This window comes from Eretmochelys imbricata, chromosome 10, assembly GCF_965152235.1.
Source record: "Eretmochelys imbricata isolate rEreImb1 chromosome 10, rEreImb1.hap1, whole genome shotgun sequence".
Taxonomy (NCBI): domain Eukaryota; kingdom Metazoa; phylum Chordata; order Testudines; family Cheloniidae; genus Eretmochelys; species Eretmochelys imbricata.
The window spans coordinates 21,991,156-22,013,343 of record NC_135581.1 but is presented as its reverse complement, the minus strand read 5'-3'; the positions used below and the strand labels follow the sequence as shown (position 1 = coordinate 22,013,343).

The window sequence follows — 22,188 nt, the reverse complement described above, 5'->3', positions numbered from 1 at the left end:
GTGGGGGGGTGAGAAAACCTGGATTTGTGCTGGAAAATGGCCCACCTTGATTATCATGCACACTGTAGGGAGAGTCGTCACTTTGGATGAGCTATTACCAGCAGGAGAGTGAGTTTGTGTGTGTATGGGGGTGAGGGGGTGAGAAAACCTGGATTTGTGCTGGAAATGGCTCACCTTGATTATCATGCACATTGTAGCGAGAGTGGTCGCTTTGGATAAGCTATTACCAGCAGGAGAGTGAGTTTTTGTGTGTGTTTTTTTGAAAAAAGGGGGGTGGGGGGGTGAGAAAACCTGTATTTGTGCTGGAAATGGCCCACCTTGATTTTCATACACATCGTGAGGAGAGTGGTCACTTTGGATAAGCTATTACCAGCAGGAGAGTGAGTTTGTGTGTGTATGGGGGTGGGGGGGTGAGAAAACCTGGATTTGTGCTGGAAATGGCTCACCTTGATTATCATGCACATTGTAGCGAGAGTGGTCGCTTTGGATAAGCTATTACCAGCAGGAGAGTGAGTTTTTGTGTGTGTTTTTTTGAAAAAAGGGGGTGGGGGGGTGAGAAAACCTGTATTTGTGCTGGAAATGGCCCACCTTGATTTTCATACACATCGTGAGGAGAGTGGTCACTTTGGATAAGCTATTACCAGCAGGAGAGTGAGTTTGTGTGTGTATGGGGGTGGGGGGTTGAGGGGGTGAGAAAACCTGGATTTGTGCTGGAAATGGCTCACCTTGATTATCATGCACATTGTAGCGAGAGTGGTCGCTTTGGATAAGCTATTACCAGCAGGAGAGTGAGTTTTTGTGTGTGTTTTTTTGAAAAAAGGGGGTGGGGGGGTGAGAAAACCTGTATTTGTGCTGGAAATGGCCCACCTTGATTTTCATACACATCGTGAGGAGAGTGGTCACTTTGGATAAGCTATTACCAGCAGGAGAGTGAGTTTGTGTGTGTGGTTTTTGGAGGGGGGTGGGGGGGTGAGAAAACCTGGATTTGTGCTGGAAATGGCCAACCTTGATTATCATACACATTTTAAAGAGAGTGGTCACTTTGGATGGGCTATTACCAGCAGGAGAGTGAGTTTGGGGGGGGGGGGGGGGAGGCGGAGGGTGAGAAAACCTGGATTTGTGCTGGAAATGGCCCAACTTGATGATCACTTTAGATAAGCTATTACCAGCAGGAGAGTGGGGTGGGAGGAGGTATTGTTTCATGGTCTCTGTGTATATAATGTCTTCTGCAGTTTCCACAGTATGCATCCGATGAAGTGAGCTGTAGCTCACGAAAGCTCATGCTCAAATAAATTGGTTAGTCTCTAAGGTGCCACAAGTACTCCTTTTCTTTTTGCGAATACAGACTAACACGGCTGTTACTCTGAAAAGTGTATATTAGCTCACACTCTACAAAAACATTCCTTTGAACAGTGCAAGTGCTAAGAGAAAGTGCCCATCACCCCTGTGACAGCACCAAAACAGGCTTGAAACAGCAGCTGCAGGAGTTCTGTTAAGTCATCAAAAGCACACTCACCAAGAATGGCCCATTGAAAAGTAAGAATTAAAAATAAAGGACTAAAAAGTTAACTTACACAATTTAGTTTATAAAGCACAACGTAGCTAGGTTTTATTGGTTGGATTACAATTGAGCTGCTTTTTCACAAAAAGTAAAAGAAGAAAGAAAATACAGCTAAATGTATATGGTGAAATGATAGGAAACATGGTCAACAGGCACATTCAGGAGCTTAATTTTGTTTTAAATTTTGTGGATACATATATTGATGTCAGGCTACCCTTCATAAAATGAAAAGCTCAGTATATCAAGGCTCAACATGCACAGTAATCTACTTCAGTCTGCACAAGGAACAAAATCAGGCAGTTCTTTCAGAGGCACAATGAAAAACATGCACAAAATGTAGCTTAAAGACAGGTTGGAAGAAAAACACTCATCCATATTGAAGAGGAATCTTTCCAGAATGAATGCTGTCAGGTTTTTTTAAAAATTACGCTTTCTTTTAAAAAAAAAGTTTTCATGTTTCTAGCATTCATGATTATAAAGACAACCTTCCAAATGCAAAAAGAGATTGAACCAGTGTAGTGTTGTCTGCCTAGCTCACCGGAGAGCAGACTCATAGGAACCTGGAAAATACTACACTCAGTCACACCTATGGTATATCAAATATAATATCCTGCTTCTGGCAGTGGACAGCAGCAGATGCTTCAGAAGACAGTATAAGAAATCCTGTACTAAACAGATGTGTGATAATCTGGCCCAATGAAAGTCTAATCTTAACTCTTAATAGTTAGAGATCAGCTTTAACCCTGAAGCATGAGGTTTATATTCCTTCCAAATCTTTTTAGAAATAACTATTATAAATGTGGATGTTCTTGTTATCAATAAAACTGTCTAATCCCTCTTTGAATTTTGTTGAACTCTTGGCCTCAATAATATCCTGTGGATCAGAAAAAGAGCTAAGTAGACAGCCACAAGGTAATAAAGAGCAGACTGTTCAGAGATATGGGGAGACAAGAAATGAATGTTTGGGGGGTTGGGAGGCAAGCACATACAGATACAAGACTCTCATTATTATTAAGGTAAGCCATTTCATAAGGCTACTTTTTTCTGTTGGGATAATTTGTTTTTAGGGGAATTTTTCAAGGCTTGTTAAACAGATTTCATTATAGCTGGTACCAAGAAAGTGATGGTAACTCTCAAGCTGTATTGCATGGGCTGCTTAAGATGTATAGTTATGAATAAAGCTCTGTGTTTGTCACGGAAGTCACGGATTCCATGACCTCCATAACTTCTGCAGCTGCCCAGCTCGGGCAGCCGCTGGGCCAGTCGTCCTGGCTGCTGCTGGGGTAGTCCAGGGCCCCCGCGCCCCCCCAGCAACAGGAGTTGGGGGTGGGGGGTGGAGGCTTAGGGTTGGGTATTGGGATGCGGGCAGTGCTTACCTGGGGGGGAGCCTCCTGGAAGGGCAACAGGAACTCCCCTCCCTCAGCTCCTAGCTCCACATGCTGCCTCTGCCAGCAGACACTGCCCCGACAGCTCCCACTGGCCACAGTTCCCAGACAATGGGAGCTGCAGAACCAGGGCTGGGGCACAGCAGAGGCAACACGTGGGTCTAAGAGCTGGAGGTTGCCGCTTCCCAGGAGCCAGGTAGGAAACCTGCCCCAGCCCCGCCAACCACCCCCTGCCAGCTCCCCGCAGTGCCCCCTGGGCCGCGCCCCCAACCTTGAGCACCCGCAGCGTCTCCCCAGCCCACACCCCCCAAGCACCTGTGCCCCACCCCGAGTACCCACAGTGCTTCCCTGGGCCGTGTCTCCCCTGAGTATCTGCGGCAGCACCCCCCACCCCCAGGGTCATATCCCCCCAGCACCTACAGTGCCCCCAGGACCCCCCCCCCGCAAGTTTTAGTCAGGGGTATATAGTCATGGACAGGTCACGGGCTGTGAATTTTTGTTTACTGCCCATGACTTTCCATGACTTTTACTAAAAATACCCATGACTAAAATGTAGCTTTAGTTTGAACTACCAGTCTCGCTGCAGATAAATTTATAAAAGGACTTCAGTATAAACCGAGTCCCAGACAATACATAGTGAGGATTAACATCTCAAAGTTATATGTTTCTTTCTGAAGTTTAAGGGATTTTTTTTAAAGGCTCATCCATCGAAAAGTGATCTAGAACCAAAGTTTTAGACCCCTGAAACAAGAGAACTGAACTGCAGTTATATTAAACTGTTCATGAACTGTTTTAGTTATGGATCAATAGTATGTTAAATACTTGATAGATGTTTAAAATCTGCACACTTGTGGACGAGAGAGCGATGCACAGATTTACAACAGGGCAGGGGAAGATTTCTTCCCAGCTGTACAAAAGCTAAGCTAAGTTTGCAATGGAAAAAAGGAAGCGGTTGAAGTTTCTCACTACCTAACTTTTCCTTGATTAAACCTGTATCCTTCCTCCAATGTTATACAACTTTGGCCATGGCATACTATATACATCTCCCAACACTGAGTAACATATGCATACTCGTCTATTTGGAAACTAAAAGCATCCTGACGATAGGAAGCATAAGTCTCTAGACTTGCGCCCAAACTCAGGTCTTTAACATAGACAGTCTGACAAAGCTCGAAAGTCTCTCACTAACAGAAATTGGTTCAATAAAAGATATTACCTCATAGGAAGACACAGACACCCTGTGTCCATGTATTTATTTTATTTTAAGGCTGAGAAGGTACACCACCTTTCTCCTTATGTACTTTTATACCATACTTCTGAATCATTAATAAATGACTTGCTTTGGCCAACTTCCCTGGTTAAATAAAAATGGACACAAAATTTATTATTCCAATTTGGAAACTGAATATTCCCAATATTTACCAAAATGAGTTGAAAAACAAGTATTTAAGACAAATCTGCCAAGTAGAAAAAGGTGATGAGCAACATAAGGAGCAAACATGTGAGGTCCAACATGTTTTAAAATAATTATGACTCCATTTTATAGTGAACACTAACGTACATATTGATTCAAACCTAACTCTTCCTATGCTTACTGTAGCAGTGGAAACACATTTCTACTAAGCTGCCATGCCAATATAAACAATGAGGAAAGATACTGGAAACATTCCTAAAATGTAAACCTCATTTTCCCTACAATGTTCATCCTTAAACTAGTCTGTGAAATAATCTTTTTACTTTAAAAACCTCAAGTTTAAACACCTCTAATTTTTCAACAAAAAATAATTATTTGGAATAACTATCTTCAGTTGTTTGGTAATGTTACTGTGTCCCCAGGGAGAAAACATACATTTTATTAACTCATACTTTCACTTTGTATTTGTTGAGGATTATATCTTTCATTCATGAAAACAAAGAGCCACAGTTTATGTGCATTGGCCAACATTTTCAAGATTGGGTGTTTAAAGTTAGGCCATTTGCAATGGTAAATGAAGTTGTTCAAGACACATTTCACAACAAATAAAAATAATATTCATACTTTAATGTAAAAAACAATGAGGAGTACTTGTGGCACCTTAGAGACTAACAAATTTATTTGGGCATAAGCTTCCTTGGGCTAAAACCCACTTCATCAGATACATGCAGTGGAAAATATAGTAGGAAGATCTATATAAACAGAGAACATGACAAAATGGGTGTTGCCATACCAACAGTAATAAGACCAATCAATTAAGGTGGGCTATTATAAGCAGCAGAAAAAAAAAACTTTTGTAGTGATAATCAGGATGGCCCATTTCAAACAGTTGACAAGAAGGTGTGAGTAACAGCAGGGGGAAAAATTAGCATGGGGAAATAGTTTTTACTTTGTGTAATGACCCATCCACTCCCAGTCTTTATTCAAGCCTAATTTAATGGTGTCCCGTTTGAAAATTAATTCCAATTCTGCAGTTTCTCATTGGAGTCTGTTTTTGAAGTTTTTTTTGTTGGAGAATTGCAACTTTTAGGTCTGAAATTGAGTGACCAGGGAGGTTGAGGTGTTCTCTGACTGGTTTTTGAATGTTATAATTCTTGATGTCTGATTTGTGTCCATTTATTCTTTTGCGTAGATTTTTGTCCAGTTTGGCCAATGTACATGGCAGAGGGGCATTGTTGGCACATGATGGCATATATCACCAATGTGATAAAGAATACTACAGAATACTACAGAATCACTACAAATTTTTTTTTTCTGCTGCTAATAATAGCCCACCTTAATTAATAGGTCTTGTTACAGTTGGTATGGCAACACCCATTTTTTCATGTTCTCTGTGTATATATATCTTCCTACTGTATTTTCCACTGCATGCATCCGATGAAGTGGGTTTTAGCCCACGAAAGCTTATGCCCAAATAAATTTGTTCGTCTCTAAGGTGTCACAGGTACTCCTCCTTTTTTTTGCTGATACAGACTAACACGGCTACCACTCTGATACTTTAATATGGTTGTTGGACACATAAATGGAGAGGATTAACAAATATTTCACTTGAGGAAAGTAAACAATTAAAAACATTATTACCTCCACTTATAAAAATACACATTTCTTCATGACAGAGCAGGGAGGTCCTGCCTCTAACCTGTTGTACTCACCATTCTTTCGTTCGTTGAGGGGAGGTAAGTACTGACTAGGCTGCAATGAGAGTTCCTGAAATTCATGAGCAACTGCTTCACTATGAGGACTAGGAACAAGATTTGTTAGTGATCCTGAATCATCCTCAGTGTCTGCTGTCCTTAAGTGGTCCATTGTGTCCAGGCAGCTGGCCTCTTAATTGCAGCACGCTGATGAATCTGGTAAGAAAAAAAGGGAAAAATATAAAGACAGCATGCAACTATATGCAAATGTTCAGTAGTCAGAATAATTATTTAATGCTTAAGATGTTATGAGACTTTGAATATTTTATCACAAAAGACAAATCTGAAGATCTCCCTCATAAAACCTTCTTGATACCAAATAAATAAAAACAATGGTGAAGAGTTCCTTAATACAAAGCTCGAACACAATGGTTCTCAATTCGTGGTCCCTGGACTAGTGATTGTCTGCCGAACACTTCCTGGTGGTCTGTAAAAGTGATAGGTGACGTGGTGGTGGTCTGCCTCCTGGTTTTCAGTTGCTAAATTTAAAAAAGCTAAAATAGATATAAAATACTTTCCTAACATTACTTTTCCACATGAACAATTTCTGTAGTTGCTACAGGAATGTTTCACGATTGAAAAGAAGATGGAAGACTGTCCACGCAAAACTCCATATTGAAGTCATGGTCCACACTTCGAAAGAGGTTGAGAATCCCTAGTCTAAGATAATGCTTCTTACATACCCCACAGATTTTGTATCTATAAAGATTTATCACATTGTCAATTATGCTTTGACTTTTTGTAAAGGAGACATTCAAAGGACTTTTTAAAAAGTTGCTTAAAGTTTAAAAGTTCTCCCCACTTTTTTTTTTTTTTTGGCTGTTTTATGATGTATAAAAAAGCAGAATTTGTTTTCCTGCTTATTTGACTGGGACCATGTCTACGTTACAAACTTTGGTCAACACAAATTACATCAGTGTAAGCCGCCAAAGTTTGTATATTGCTCAGGTGCATGCACACTTGTGTCAGCGCTGCACATACTCACCAGGAGTGCTTGTGTCAATGCAAAGTGCAGTACACCATAGTCGATATCCCAGTGTGTCATGTGCCACCATCTGGCACAACGCCTTTTGGGAAATTTTCACAGTGTGTTGTGGGATAGAAATGACTTTCCATGGGATCTCTGGGAGCTATGAGTCAGCTTCTCAGCATGCAATATTCTCCATCTTATAATGCCATTCATATCCCATAATTTTTGTGCCTTTTTAAAAAAAATCCCACAAACTCAAACAGCACTTTTTGGTGTCTGCCATTTCTGATAGAAGCCTGCAGAGCTCTGCACTGTTCTCATGAACTTTGCAAATACAGGATGCAGAATTTTCCTGTATTTGCAGATGTACAACAAGTACTGTAAAGATGGGACACGATGATTTCTTCAAGGACTGTTTTCTAAGGAACACAGGGAAAAATAATTCAAGGTTGTTGTTGGCATGTATGGAGCAGCTACAGACCGTGCAGCATCACTTCTGGGTCAAATAAACTAGCACTGACTGGGGGGATTACATCATAATGGAGGTTTAAGATGACAGAACAGTGGCTGGAGAGCTTTCAGATGAAAAAGGCCACATTACTGGATCTGTGTGCTGAGTGTGTCCCAGCTCCCTAGCACAGGGACACCAGAATGTGAGCTGCATTAACAGTGGAGAAGCGAGTGGTGAGATCATTATGGAACTGGAAAATCCACAGTGGCTGCCGCTGTCATGCAAACATGTAGGGCCATTAATCATCTCCTGCTATGCAGGACTGACATTCTCAGCAATATGCTGGACATAGTGGTGGATTTGCAGCAATGGGGTTCCCAAAGTGGGGCTGGGCAACAGACGGCATGACTACTCCTATTTTGACACCAGTACACCTTGCCACAGAGTACACCAACAGAAAGGGCTACTTTTCTATGGCTATGCAAACATTGGTGGATCACTGGGGACGTTTCACCGATATCAGTGTTTGCTAGTCAGGAAAGTGCCTGATGCTCACTTTAAGAATGCAGGACTGTTCAGCAAGCTGCAAGCAGGAACATTCTTTCCCGACTGGCAAATTACCATGGGTGATATTGAAATGCCTATAGTGATTCTGGTGACCCAGCTGTTGCTCCCGGGCTCATGAAGCCATGCAGTGGCCACCTGGACAATACCAAGAAAAGATTCTACTACCAGAACAGCAGATGCAGAATGACTGTTGAATGTGCCTTTGGTAGACTGAAGGGAGACTGTGGTGTTTACTCACTAGACTGGATCTTAGTGAAAAAAATATCCCCATAGTTAAAGCTGCCTGTTGTGTCCTGAATAATACCTGTGAGGCAAAAGGGAAAAATTGCCATCAGGGTAGAGGGAGGAAGTGGATCAGCTGCCTTCTGACTTTGAACAGCCAGACACAATGGCCATTTCAAGAGCCCAACGTGGCGCTAGTGGGTTGAGGGGGGCTTTGAAAGGGCACTTTAACCAGTCAACCAAAGTAGCATTCTGTGCTGGACTGTTCTCTGGGCCTGGAGCTTTGGGTGCTGATCAGAACAGTGTACTACTTACTGTATATTTATTAATATGACTATTTTCCTGAACCTAAGAATTACGTGTTGCTTGCTATACATTTACAAGTACTGTTTGCTTTGAGTAGGGCTACGCATTCTGCAATATTTATTGTGAACTAATAACGATAATTTGATTCTCCAAAAATAGAACTTTACTGAGTGGGAGAAAACAGTGTAGAAAAACAATGAGCAAAAAATACAGGGAATGTAATACACATTTTTAACATAAATTAACAGAGTGGAACTTTAAAATTGGAAAGGGAGTAAATATTTTGGTCCATTTGTGTGCAAAAATGTAGTCCATTGTGGCTACCCATGCATCAGCTGTGGTCCTCACAGGTCAGTGTATGACAATATGTGATTTTCCCTGCTGTCCCTTGTCATGGAGTGATAGGGATAAGGATGTGGCCTGTGATGCCACATTGTATGTTGGGTTGTGTTGGGAACAGCAACCATGGAGTTTCCAAAGACTGCAAAGGTGAGGAGTCTGGGATTTTTGGACCTATAGGTAAACCATAGTCTGCAGCATTTGGGTTTTCTGCCTGAGAAGACGCATTATGTCCTGGTGCATCTCCCTCTCCTTTTCCTGCTGGGTTTCTTGGGCCTTTCTCCTGTCCTCACTTTACTTCTCCATGCTGTTGGTCATACTGGCCATCCAAGCTCTTTGCTCATGGTCCAGTGTATCACTAGCTTGCAGGATCTCAGAGAACACATCCTCCCTAGTCCTCTTCCAACTCCTCCTCATCAGGGTCAGGCATTCTGTGGGTGTAGAAGGTGGGCACCTCTCAAGGCTGCCATGCCAAACGCTGCTGATAAAAACAGACAGATGTGCAATTGGATTTACAGTCATCACGGAAAGGGAAAAATAAGTTTCAAAACTTCCTTCCTTATTCCCATAAACACTTTTAATAAGAAATGCTTATTGACACTACAGCTTTGGAGTACCATGCCGTAGTGAGTATGGTCTGCGCCTGGGGCAACGGAGGGAAGGCTGTTCTGTTGCATGAAGGTATAACATTTCAGCCCTTATTCCAAGGGTATGAGTATAGGGAAACGGCATTGAACACGGGCACTATTTTCTACAGGTGATAGTGGTTTTAGCTGATACCTTACTTCTGAGGGTCACAAAGACACAGAGAACACAACTGCTACTGGCATCATGAAGCCACCCAGGCTCATATACTGCTTGCCTGTTTACTGCAACAGTTCCAGTTGAACTCATTGCAGAGTGGTGTAAAAAGGGTACTACTGCAGAGGAATAAATAAGGCAGCCATCCACAGAAACTTTTGGGAGAGCATTGCAAAGTATCTCCATGACAGTTTCACCAAGATGTTTCAGAAGAACAAAATGTACATAAACCAAGTGTTCCATATGCCCCCCCGAACCCAACAGGAGAATGAAAAGCAGATGCCAACTCTATCTCTGTTTGTTCTACCTCTATCTCTTCTTGTGTGAGTAAAACAATGAAAAGTTGATAACTTTGTCTTGTTAACTTGGGCTGGGCACCAACTTTAAATTCAAACATGATAAGGAAAAATGCATGCACACACGTACCCGAGTTTTCTTTCCCTTCATCAGGCTCCTCCACACTTGCATGGTGGAAATGGCTAGGTGGTGAGCCTCAAATGGGTCCTGCCTCGTTGGATGGCTGGAACCCACTGCGGCGTCTCCTTCTTCCTCACAGTTCACAGCCAGGGTCTGTCTCCTCAGAGATATCCACAGTGTTATGCAGGGTGCTGGTGAGGTCTCCATCAAGTATGGCATGTAGCTCATTGTAAAAGTGGCAGATCTGCAGCTCAGCACCAGATCTATTGTTAGCTCCCTGGCCTTGTGGTATGCCTGGGAAAGTTTCTTCATTTCAGAAGGCACTGCTGCTGATCCCTGTCATACCCCTTTTCCTGCATCCCCTGGGCAATCTAGTCATAGATCTCCACATTTCTATGGCTGGTCTCTAGTGGTGCTTGCACAGACTCTCTTCCCCACAGACCCAATGCCTCCTGCCTACTCCAGGCAGGAACATGTCTAGTGTGTGGAGTTGGCATGGTTGGTTGAGCAGTTGCAGACAACAAGGGAGAGCTCCTAGGTGTGCTCACTAAGGTGGGCGACCGAGGACAAGGAATTTCAAAAACACAAACAGGGTTTTAAAAGGGGGGGGGTGCGTGGCTTCCGGTCTCTGTGACCCCCAAGCCGTGGAGTTGCCACCTGTGACCAGAGCGGTCACTGTCATACAGAATGGAGCACGGCGGGACAGCTACTGGAGGGCTGTTGAGGTCAATACGGGTCATAGAGCATCTATGCTCACTGTGTCAACCTCAGTAGGTCAACCATGGCTCTATATTGTTCAAGGAGGTGGTTTTACTGCATCACTGTAACGAGGCACTTACATCAGCTGGAAACAAATTTAAGTGTAGACTCATGCACAAATATGACATTGCAAGGCAACTTACATCAACCTAACTTTTTAGTGTAGACAAGGCCTTAGAAACTATAAGCATGTCCACTCTGAGTCTTCCCTGGATTTACTGGAGGAATTCTTGGAGGGTGGGGAGCGGGGTGACGGGGGCAAGGGCTCAGATGTTTACTGTGAGCTCTTACATCTTTATTGAAGGAACAGGACAATGAAACTTTTATCAAGACAACCTTTCGGCCAAGTGCTTATTACACAGTGGAGTAAAGTAGGCATTAACAAAAAAAAAAGTTTTAAATAGGCTGACTAAAAGTTCCTTTCTCTCACAATTGCTCAGCTTTTAGTTTCTTGCTGTGTCATAATTTCTTATCCCAGCATAGAACGTACCAGAAGAGACAATAGAATTTCCAATGTAAAAGAATATGAAGAAAAAAATAGTTTTAAACCAAACCCACTCATGCTATTTTACATAATAAAGAAGTACAATAGGACTTTTTCCAGCACATCTTTAGAGGATGCTCCCTATATTTGGAATGATGCTTGGAAAGCTCATGAACTGAAATCTTCCCCCACTGTACTACTTTGAATGATAGTCAAATGGTAACCGCTGCCATTGTTAAAATTCCTAAACCAGTTTCCATTATACCCCCGCATTTTCTTAACTCTTAACTTTCTAAAACCGCCACTTTTGGACTCTCTCTCTAAATATATATATTTAAAGTTGAGCAAAATCCCTTTAGACTGTCTTGAGTTCTGAAAAGGTGAGAAAATACAGACTTATGCCATTTTAATACACTGTTACTACACTCTTTTCCCCACATAGAACTCAAAACCAGCTGAACACTGAAACTTGATCTGTGCATAGTTTTCAGTGAGAAGTTCAAGTTCAGAAAAAACAGCTGGATAATAATGTTATTGGGCATTAAAAAATCACTAACTTCTTTGAGCATCAGTGCATATTCTCCAACCCCAGCTTCACAGATACATTGTGTACTGCTAGCTGGTGATACCATAGAGCATGAGAGCCTAAAATTCCTATGGAAATTGTAGTGGACCCTATTTTAGTGAGCACACAGACTTAAAATACTTAAAACTGATTCTCCTTTGTAAGCAGCCTATGTTAAATAAAGGTGAGTTAACTCCACTCTGATAGCTTGGAGTGTGTGATAGGTTTTTCGGAGGATATTGTCCAAATTAAAAGTAACTCCTCTTCTTAAGAACAAAAACAGGAGGAAAAAAATCAATTATTAGAAGTGATATAACACTTCACATCCTCAAAACACTGTTTAAGAGTTAGCAAATGAATCCCTAGTAGCTCTCTCTCTTATGGAGAAAACTGTAGGTATGAAAAACTACAGATTCAACAATTTTATGGTGACTGCAGCAGCAACTCACTGAACAATATTCTGCAAATGCTAAACTTTCATCTGAAAAATAAATTAGGAGTCCAATCCAACAGAAACATAAGATCCAATCCTGAAAAAAAAGTCACCTGGACAGACTCCCGTGGCTATGACAAGTTCCCATGAAGTCAATGGGGCACTCCAGAAGCATAGTAGTCCACCCTAGTTTCTTTTTTGCATAGAACCAGCAGTATCCAAGCAAATAACAGAAGAAGCAAAGGTTGCAATTCACCACAACTCTATTCATGCTGTTCACCTCAATGAAGCACAGCTGCCAAGTTCCATTCAACTACATGTGGCATTTTATGGAATTTTTAATGTGTTTTGCATATTTCCAATAAAACTGTATACAATCTACTTTCAACTTTCAAAAAAAAAAAAAAAAGTGCCAATTTAGCACTGGTGAAAAGCAACCCCGGTGAATGAAGCCCTCTGTTTATCTATAGAGTCAGCCTTCTCATACATGCTGCCAGCATGTATCAACCTTAATCATGTGAACTGATTCTTGTAATGAGGATTATAGCTCATCAGAGAACAATGGCAATTTTTTCCCCCTTTCAGAACCTTAAATCAAACTCAAATCATTACAGGGCTTCATACTGTGTGAGAAACTCCCGAAGGAAAAGGGGACTTCATGGGGACAAGTAGATAATGGGACACATGGAAGCAATGAGGAAAGCAGGCTCATCAGGAAATGGGAGCTTATAGGGAAGGCATTGACACAGGAGCTAATTTGGGGAGAGGAGAGCTAAAAGGGGTAAGTGGGAAACTCAGGAGCCAATGGGGATAAAGGGAACCAGGAACCTTCAAGAGCCATGGTGGAAGAGGGTCTACTAGAGGTGATAGATTGGGGACAGGTATAGAATTTGACTGGCTGCATAGATTAAGCTAATGGGAATCAAGGAAATGGGGACCTCAACTCACCTTCCTCCCACATCATCAACTGACCACCACAGTTTGTGTTAACTGACAGATTTAGCAGAGGCATTTAGAACAGCATGGGCTGTGGAAACAATTACAGGAAGTCCTCTCTCCTGTGCTCCTCTCCCATATTAACTTACTTTTACATGATTGGCAGCTTTTATTCTGACTTATATGAAAACAAAAGATGGGATGATAAACAACTTTTCAACTTCAGAGTCTGCAGTGCTCCCATGTCAGAGTTAACACTGTGTAAAGGAAGCTCTAACAGCAGCTATCCTCGCTGTAACAAGATTAAGGTTACTTTGAAAGCTTCAGTTTTTCACAATTTGATTCCCTTGGACCTTCTTCCTTTTGTGTGTGCTTACACTATAAAAGATTCTGACCAATTAACTTCATTTGAATGAATCACATAAGTAATTCCTAATGTGCTTTCATATCCAGTACCTGTCAGTTTTAAACAGGTGGAATGTCTTGTGATTAAGACATAAGACTGGGAACTTGGAGATTGGGCTCATACACCCAACTCTGTCACAGACATCCTCTGACAGTTTGGGCAAGTCCCTTCATGTCTATGCACCTCAGTTTACCCATCTGTAAAATGGGATGTGCAATTTATCTCACCAGGGAATTATGAGTAACTCACTAGTGCTTGTAAAATGCTATCTAGCTATTCTATATTAACCTTGTCACTGGAATATCTGAACACTTTTCTATCCTTACATGGAAAGTACTGTAGAAGTGCTAAATATTACTATTATTGAAATATTTACATAAATCATAATTTGGTATTCCTTAAGTACTAAGATGTCATCATACTATTGTGATAAAACAAAACTATTTCTAATCCAAAAATCCATGAATTTGTTTTAAAACAAACAAAAAACAACAGAAAAACCTATCCTCACATGTAACAATGTCATTTGACAATTTATTAATCTAATTTTCTCATAATAAAACAGGTTAGGGGGTGTGAAGGGGAAGAAGCAGAAAATTAGTACCACCAGCTTTGTTACAATTGAACTGTGCGGAGACCCAAAAATTAATACTGTAATTTCATTTCACAACCTGTAAAGAGGAAATATACAAAGGGAATTTTACTTTTATGGAGGAAAATTTCCTAGTGAAAGAAAATAATATGTCAGATATCTATCTACAAGTTCCACCATCTTCAAAAGGTCAAGTAGAGCTCAACTCCTTTATATGTTAGTACTTTTCCCGCCAGCCAGTTGTTTAAAAGCTCAGGAGTATTTGAGATTATACGGGTCAAAGGGTGACACTGGCACTTTAAGAAAGAGCTGCCAAAGAACGGGGGACTGTAGAAGTTCCTGGAAGGAAGCTGTAGATGGTTTCTGAAGGAAGGCTGAAGGCAGGGAAGAAGCAAGAGGGGTTTACTGGCTGGCCTTCCCAAGCCAGAGATCCAGGGCCGGAGGACTGAAGACCAGAGAGCAGCAGAGGGAGTTGCCTGCTGATGTCTAAACTGGAGAGCCAAAGCCATGGACTGGAGAGTGCTGAAGGCAGTGATGAAAAAGGGCTTATCCACTGACATCTCCATGCTGGAGAACTGGACCCATCCCATAGGAACAGTGAGAAGGCCTAAGGGATGCTCCCCTGGCAAGGATGATTTCTGAGTAGAGAGGCTATTAGGGTTCCTGTTGGGAAGAATGGGGTTGTACTCCAGCTGGAAGGGTTGAAGTTGCTGTCCTGGCAGAGGGACAGAAAAGGACTGATAAGGATCCTAAGTGTGGTGGAAGATGCCACAGTATGGTTTGTTCTTTGTAAATGGATTACAGGATGTGCAATTTTAAGGACTATATACACCTTGATTATAAATGGATTATTTGGGGGATTTTTATGGACTATTTTGCATGAGGTTTTTGCAATAAACTGGCCCCAAGGAGGGTATTATTGAGTCAAAAGAGAATGTTATGGAGTCCTTGGAGTATCTGGGAGAGACAACTGAGGCAGGTGCACCAGTCATTCCATGACCTGCAGCAGGAAGGCACTCCAGGCAGGGCTGCCCAATGAGAATACTGTGAAATCCATCTTCATATTGCTCAACAATCCTAAAGCTTAAGGAAAGTCGAAAAGGGCTAAAACATATAATTTCATGTTAAAAACTACGTGGACTGTTTTTCTACTTCAGTGAGTTCATGCTGATATGCAGCAAAAGTATTCTTAATTCTTTAAGGATACTTTACCTTTTATATTTATACATTTACACTAATATATTTTTCTAAAGGAAATTCCTTTATAAAATACACAAATCCACTAAAGAACATCAAAGGATATCTTGAATGGCTCCACTATAAAAAATGAAATGTAACTCATCCCACAATACATATCTAACAATAATGGGGCATCAGTAATTAATATTAAAATCTTTGTTCCTAGGCAAAATTTGAGTAAAAGGCTTTTGCAATAAAGAACTAGGTCGATGTTGGGAGGGAGCAATCCCACTTCCTAACTAAAGGTAGGACATGAAGTCCCTGCACAGTTTTCTTGATATGGCATGATGTAGCTGCTGTGACTTGTAGGCTCTAAAGTTTTAAAGTTTTACATTGTTTTATTTTTGAATGCAGTTATTTTTTATACTTAATTCTATATTTGTAAGTTCAACTTTCATGATAGAGATTGCACTATAGTACTTGTATCGTGTGAATTGAAAAATACTATTTCTTTTGTTTTTTACAGTGCAAATATTTGTAATAAAAATAATATATAGTGAGCACTGTACACTTTGTAGTCTGTGTTGTAACTGAAATCAATCTATTTGAAAACGTAGAAAATATCCAAAAATACTTAAATAAATGATATTCTATTATTGTTTAACAGTGCGATTAATTGTATGATTAATCATGATTAATTTTTAATCATGAGATTAATCGTGATTAATTTTTTTAATCGCTTGACAGCCCTAATTATAAGACATAAAATATGCGGCCTTAACTTTGAATTTCTTGGGTTTAATAACTTTATCTAAGGCAATATTTACACACAGAAAATATACTGCTTTCACCATACCAGTACAACCCCCCAGCATGGATGCAACTAGACCTGTAGACCTTGTATGACAAGGGAGCTAAGTTACATCAGTATAAGGCACATCACTATAATTATTTTGGTATTTAAAAAAAAAATTACACCTCCCAACTGAAATACTTGCACTGCCTGGTATAAAATCTTTGTGTAGACTAGATCCCTAAAATACAAATTAGGGGGTTTATTTTCTAGTTCTTAAAAATTAAGAGGAAAAATAGATCCACATGCATTTCTAAAGTGCTAATTAACGTTGTAACTAGATACTACACACAAACCAAAGGATTAGACTGTATTAGTTCAAACTGCACCAAAGACTCCTCCCCACTGTAATCAAGTGGGTTCAATATTAATCTTTGACTTCTGGAAGAATCACTGCTAGTCTGTTACATGACTCTTATTTGGGGAAATCATCTTAGAGAACTAGGGCCTGTCCTGGGTCTTAGAAATGGCAAGACTTGGACTCATTTTTACCTCCAGTGGCTGTGTGTTTCACAGCCAAGGGCTTTCTAGTGCAAAAGCTCTGCTCTCAGCCTCCTGGAAAGTCTCCCACAAGGACGGTTAGCTTACAGTGTTTCCACTGCCTGCAGCTGTCATCACAGATTACAAAGGGAGAGGCTTTCTCTGTTATTTTTAAAGCACCTGTCTCCAATTCTGCTTGGCGCAAGTCAGTAGTTGGTCTTAATGTTTTAAGTACAGTAGTACTAAAATTCACCCAGAAGAAAGAGAACCTAACACAAGAAAGAAGAAGAAGGAAAAACCCACAGAAAGAAACCCAACAATATAGAAAAATACATGAATAAGGAAATCCAAAAGTTAAAAGGAGGAAGTTGAAGAAAAACATATTGATATATAATTGTGATAAAATGAAGAACTGAGCTACCAAAGTGTGCATAGCCCATCAAATATTCATTAAAATGTTTTGATCATTCTATTAACCATTGAAAAGTGGGTGGGGTTTTTTTGGATAATATTAAATATAAAATCACAGGGCAATATTCATCTTGGTATGTATTAAATTAACCTCATTATTTCCTTAAATGAACTAATGCTTACAGTTAAGTCAGCTTCAGTCAGTATTCATAACTATTTGGTTTGGAATTAATACTCTTAACCAAATGTACAATGACATTCTACATGCTTCATAAAACGTCTTTTGCCTTTGGGTTTGATATTCTATTTCTCTGAAGCAAAGTTTCTTTCTGCCCCCCATCTACTACAGAGCACACGACAGTATTATGTAAGATACTATATTATTATTTATTTCTCATGATCATGAATCTAATTAATTTTTTTAAATAGTACTATACTAATTAATACTTCTAAATTATCAGATTACAACTTCAAAAGTATTTTCTTGCCTCAAATTTGGTTTTATTAACAGCAATCTCGGCTAATAATGCAATATGTTAAAGTACCTTACTGGTGCTATACTTTAGAACTGAGTTCAGTATTGGTTCCATTTTTCAGTTTTGCATTCTCACACCTGATACTTTTAAACAGAAGTCTAAGAAACTAATGAATGGAATTTAGACTAGTCCATATTCTCTCATTTGGGTCAACAGTTATAAGGGTTTCCTTAGCACATGGTACAAGTCATGACAACCTCCCTTATCTTCCTGATGGAAGAGTGAGTAATAAACTCCAACTAGCTGAAACTCAGAGTTTCATCTCTCCTGGCAATTTATTCCTAGGTGACAATGGGGCCCAATGATTCTTACTGCATGCTTTCACTACTAGTTAAGCAGTAAAAGTATGCCATAAAAATAACTGAAATTCTGTTATTCGTTAATACACTAGCCTCATATTTGTACTTATACTAGGACTTAAATATCTGTAAACAGTCTTTGGAAAACATCTGTTTAATCCCACATGCATGTTATTTAGAACCTGTATTTTCTGGAAAATAAATAAATAAAAAAAACAGCCTGGTGTTGCGCCACCCATGCCCTGCCCCCAGGCCCCTTCCTGCTGTTCCTTTATCCTGCCTACTTTTCCCTAGCCCAGGCTGGCTGGGGCGGGCCACCGGGACTCAGGGCGGCTGGCACTGGTGCTTGGGGCCATGCTGCCTGCCCGGTACTTGTGTTAGGGGCTCACCCGGAGCTCTGGAGCTGGGGGTGCTGCGGCCACACATCTGGAGCTCTGGGGTTGGGAGGCAGAGAGGGGGCTCTGGGCTGGGCTCCTCTGGGGGAGGGGGCAGAAGGGAAGGGCGAGGGGTGGCACCTTGGGCAGAATGGGAGGGGTCAGGGGCTAGCCTCCCTCAACGGCAGGTTCACCAGCTGCCCATGGAACACAGTACATGTGACACTTAGAGTTAAAGTCATGCACTTGGACTGTAGAAACAAAGAATAGAATTAAATCCCCACTAGTTTATTGGAAAAGCTACTGAAGAAGCCAAATGTCAGAAAAACTTTGAAATAGTAAGGCAGAAAAAAAAGAGCGTTTTATTGCCTCAGACTTACAAAAACCCATCCAACCAGTTTATCATGTCCCACAGAACAAAATGATAAGCAAAAATAAGTGTTTGTTTCCCCTCTGGCATTCAACAAACTTGCAGCTACTTGACAACTGAAGAATGTACTTTATACCAACAAAACCACATTGACCTTCAATTTTGGACAAACAGTTTTTAAAAGCACCCTCTTTTGCTTAACAACTTTGCTAATATTTATTAAAATTGCATAGAAATATTTGTCTGAAATTTAACATAATTTTGCTGAGTACTATTATTATTTGTATCATAGCTGCAACCCACTGGGATTGAAGTTTCATGGTGCCATGCCCTATACAAATACACAATGAAAGACAGTTATAGTTTTGTTTTTAAAAAGTATTTTAAAAAGCCACTTCTCACCTCATTACCTTGACCCAGCTGAACATGCTCTTGCAATGCTAATTAGCATGGTACTGTGACTCATTAAAAAGATTAATTTTGACAAAGAGCAACTCAGTCAAGTGAATAGTGAGATATCTGTTAAAGAAAATAGGAAAAAACTACAAATGTAATAGTAAAGCAGAGGAGAGGATATAAGTATATAGATGGGGAAAGATGATGAAGAAAGAAGGAAAATGGGACTTGGGAAATGAAAGAAATTGACTGGTATTCACCTTTTCAAAAGAAAACAGACCCAAAAGCTTGAAACAGATCATACCAGTCCTTGATTAACTGTCCAACCATCAAGAAAAATACATATATGCCTCTACTCAAAATCTCAGTCATTTTCTCGTATGCTATTTACCAGCAACACTGGATTATGTCCACAGTAGAACATTTCCACCTGCATCATCTTTTCCTTTTGAAGTATCCAAATCATCCCTCGTCAAATTAGGAGTGGGCCTTAGGAACGAATTCAGATGTTATATAATTTCTCAAAACCTGTACCAATAAGCGAGGCAAAGTAAAAATATTACTTATGACAGACTCTGTGGGTGTATCATTTAGAAAGCTTTTCTCTTTGTATTCCTATGACTCATCTATCCCTCTTAGGATTTTGTTTTTTTACTGTTGCTCATTTTCTCTAGATTGCAGTCAAAATGTTCTTCCACTCTTTCCTAATTCGCCCACAAATCATCCATTACTTCTACAATGGTTCTTGAACCATAAAAGAAGATGCAAAGACAGAGGTGCATCCGTACCCATCCCTTCAATCAGAGACAGCTAATTGTGTAAAATATTCCTCTTGATCCTACTGGATGATTCCTGTTCAGTGCACCAGAAGCAGGTTATAAAAACCCAGTGTCCTGGCCATTATGTCCTAGAAGAAAATAATGCCAGCACTTGCCCTACCACAAAAAAACTGTTTCACTTGAACACTGAGCTTTAAGACAGGTTTCAGAGTAACAGCCGTGTTAGTCTGTATTCGCAAAAAGAAAAGGAGTACTTGTGGCACCTTAGAGACTAACCAATTTATTTTAGCATGAGCTTTCGTGAGCTACAGCTCACTTCATCAGATACATACCGTGGAAACTGCAGTTTCCATGGTATGTATCTGATGAAGTGAGCTGTAGCTCACGAAAGCTCATGCTAAAATAAATTGGTTAGTCTCTAAGGTGCCACAAGTACTCCTTTTCTTTTTACTGAGCTTTAAGAAGATCCTAATTTCATCTTCAAAATTCAGTTAGATGTACACGCTGATGTACATACATACACATACGATCTCTGATCAGAGCAGTCCTGATTTCAGTTTGCTGGCGTGCTGCAAACATTTCTAACATCAAATTGATAGTCATAAATGAGACTTGGAATAACTGGCTTATATTTAGTAAGAAAGACAAGGTGGTAATATGTATTGGACCAGCTTCTGTTGGAGAGGGAGAGAGAGAAGCTTTCAAGCTTACACAGAGCTCTTCAGGTCTGGGAAATATACTCAGAGCATCACAGCTAAATACAAGCTGGAACAGGTTGTTTAGCATAAGTAGTTAACACATATTTCAAGGGACCAATACAGATCAAGTGGCCTTGAAACACCTCTTCAGACATGGGCGGTGGGGGAGAAACTGGGACAGGGGGTTATTGGATTATAGGTTGTTGTAATAAGCCATAAACCCAGTATCTCTATTCTATGATTTTTACTGTCTAGCAAAGTTATGAATTTGAGCTCCTAGGCTCGACTTTTGAAGTTGTAGAGCAATTTTCCTTAGAGGATGAGGACACAGAGGCCAGATATAGAGTTATTGCTTTGCGGGAAGTATCCCCCCCCAAGTGGTATGGTGTTTTTACCTTTTATCATTTTCCTGTGCGAGTTCAATCGAGAGTGTAGTGATTGTCTGGTTCACCCTTACAGTTATTGGGACATTTAGTGCACTGGATGAGGTACACTACATGCTGTCATGGGCATATGTAGCACCCATGGATCTTGAAAGGTGTGTTAAAAGGGTAGTGTATGACTCTATAACTGACTTCTCAATCCTCATCCCCAAAGGGAACCGGCTCTACAACTTCAAAAGATGAGCGTAGGAGCTTAAATTCATAACTTTGCTAGACACTAAAAATTATGGACTGACTAGAGACACTGGATTTATGGCTTATTACAACAATCTATAACTCACTAACACTCCTCTCCCCCACCCCAACTCGTCTCCCCAAAACTGAAGAGGTACTATCGGGCCACTTCACCCTAAATGGTCCCCTGAAATACATGTTAATCATTTATACTAAACAATATTCCACCTTGTATTTAGCTGTGACACCCTGGTCTACACTAGAATTTTACATCTGTAAAGCTACATCTCTCAAGGTTTTTCTTTATGAACAGTGCTGCAGCTGTGCTACTATAGCAGTTTAGCGAAGACGTTCCTACACCAACGGGAGAGCCCACTGGCGTAGTTCATCTACCTACCTAAGAAGTGGTAACTATGTCAATGGGAGAAGCTCTCCCATCAACACAGCGCTGTCTGTATGGGGGGTTAGGTCAGTGTAACTACATTGCTCAGAGGTGTGGATTTTTCACACCCCATAGCAATGTAGTTATATCGATATCAGTCTCTAATGTACACCTGGCCTCTTGGGGCAATGAATTACCTACACTGACGGGAGAATTGCTCCCATTGGCATAGGTAGTGTCTACTCCGAAGCATTACAGTGTCACAGCTGCAGAAGAGCAGCTACACTGCTGTAGTGTTTCAAGTATAGACAAAGTATATTTCCCAGACTTGAAGATGCTCGAAAGCTTGTCTCTCTCATCAACAGAAGTTGGTCCAATAAAAGATATTGCCTCACCCACCATGTATCTCTAATATTTTGGGACCAACAAAGTTATAACACCACTTATATTTA

The 22,188-nt window shown here is 40.5% G+C and overlaps 1 protein-coding gene across 1 annotated transcript in view; it reads right to left on the bottom strand.

Annotated features, from left to right (window-relative positions):
- The window catches only part of MRTFB (myocardin related transcription factor B), a 202,265-nt gene that overhangs the window by 132,137 nt on the left and 47,940 nt on the right, over positions 1-22,188 (bottom strand). Inside the window, exon 2 of the mRNA XM_077828958.1 lies at positions 6,073-6,270. Within this exon, the coding sequence (XP_077685084.1) occupies positions 6,073-6,226 (154 nt within the window). The 5' untranslated portion in view covers positions 6,227-6,270. The remainder of the gene's footprint in view (positions 1-6,072; positions 6,271-22,188) is intronic.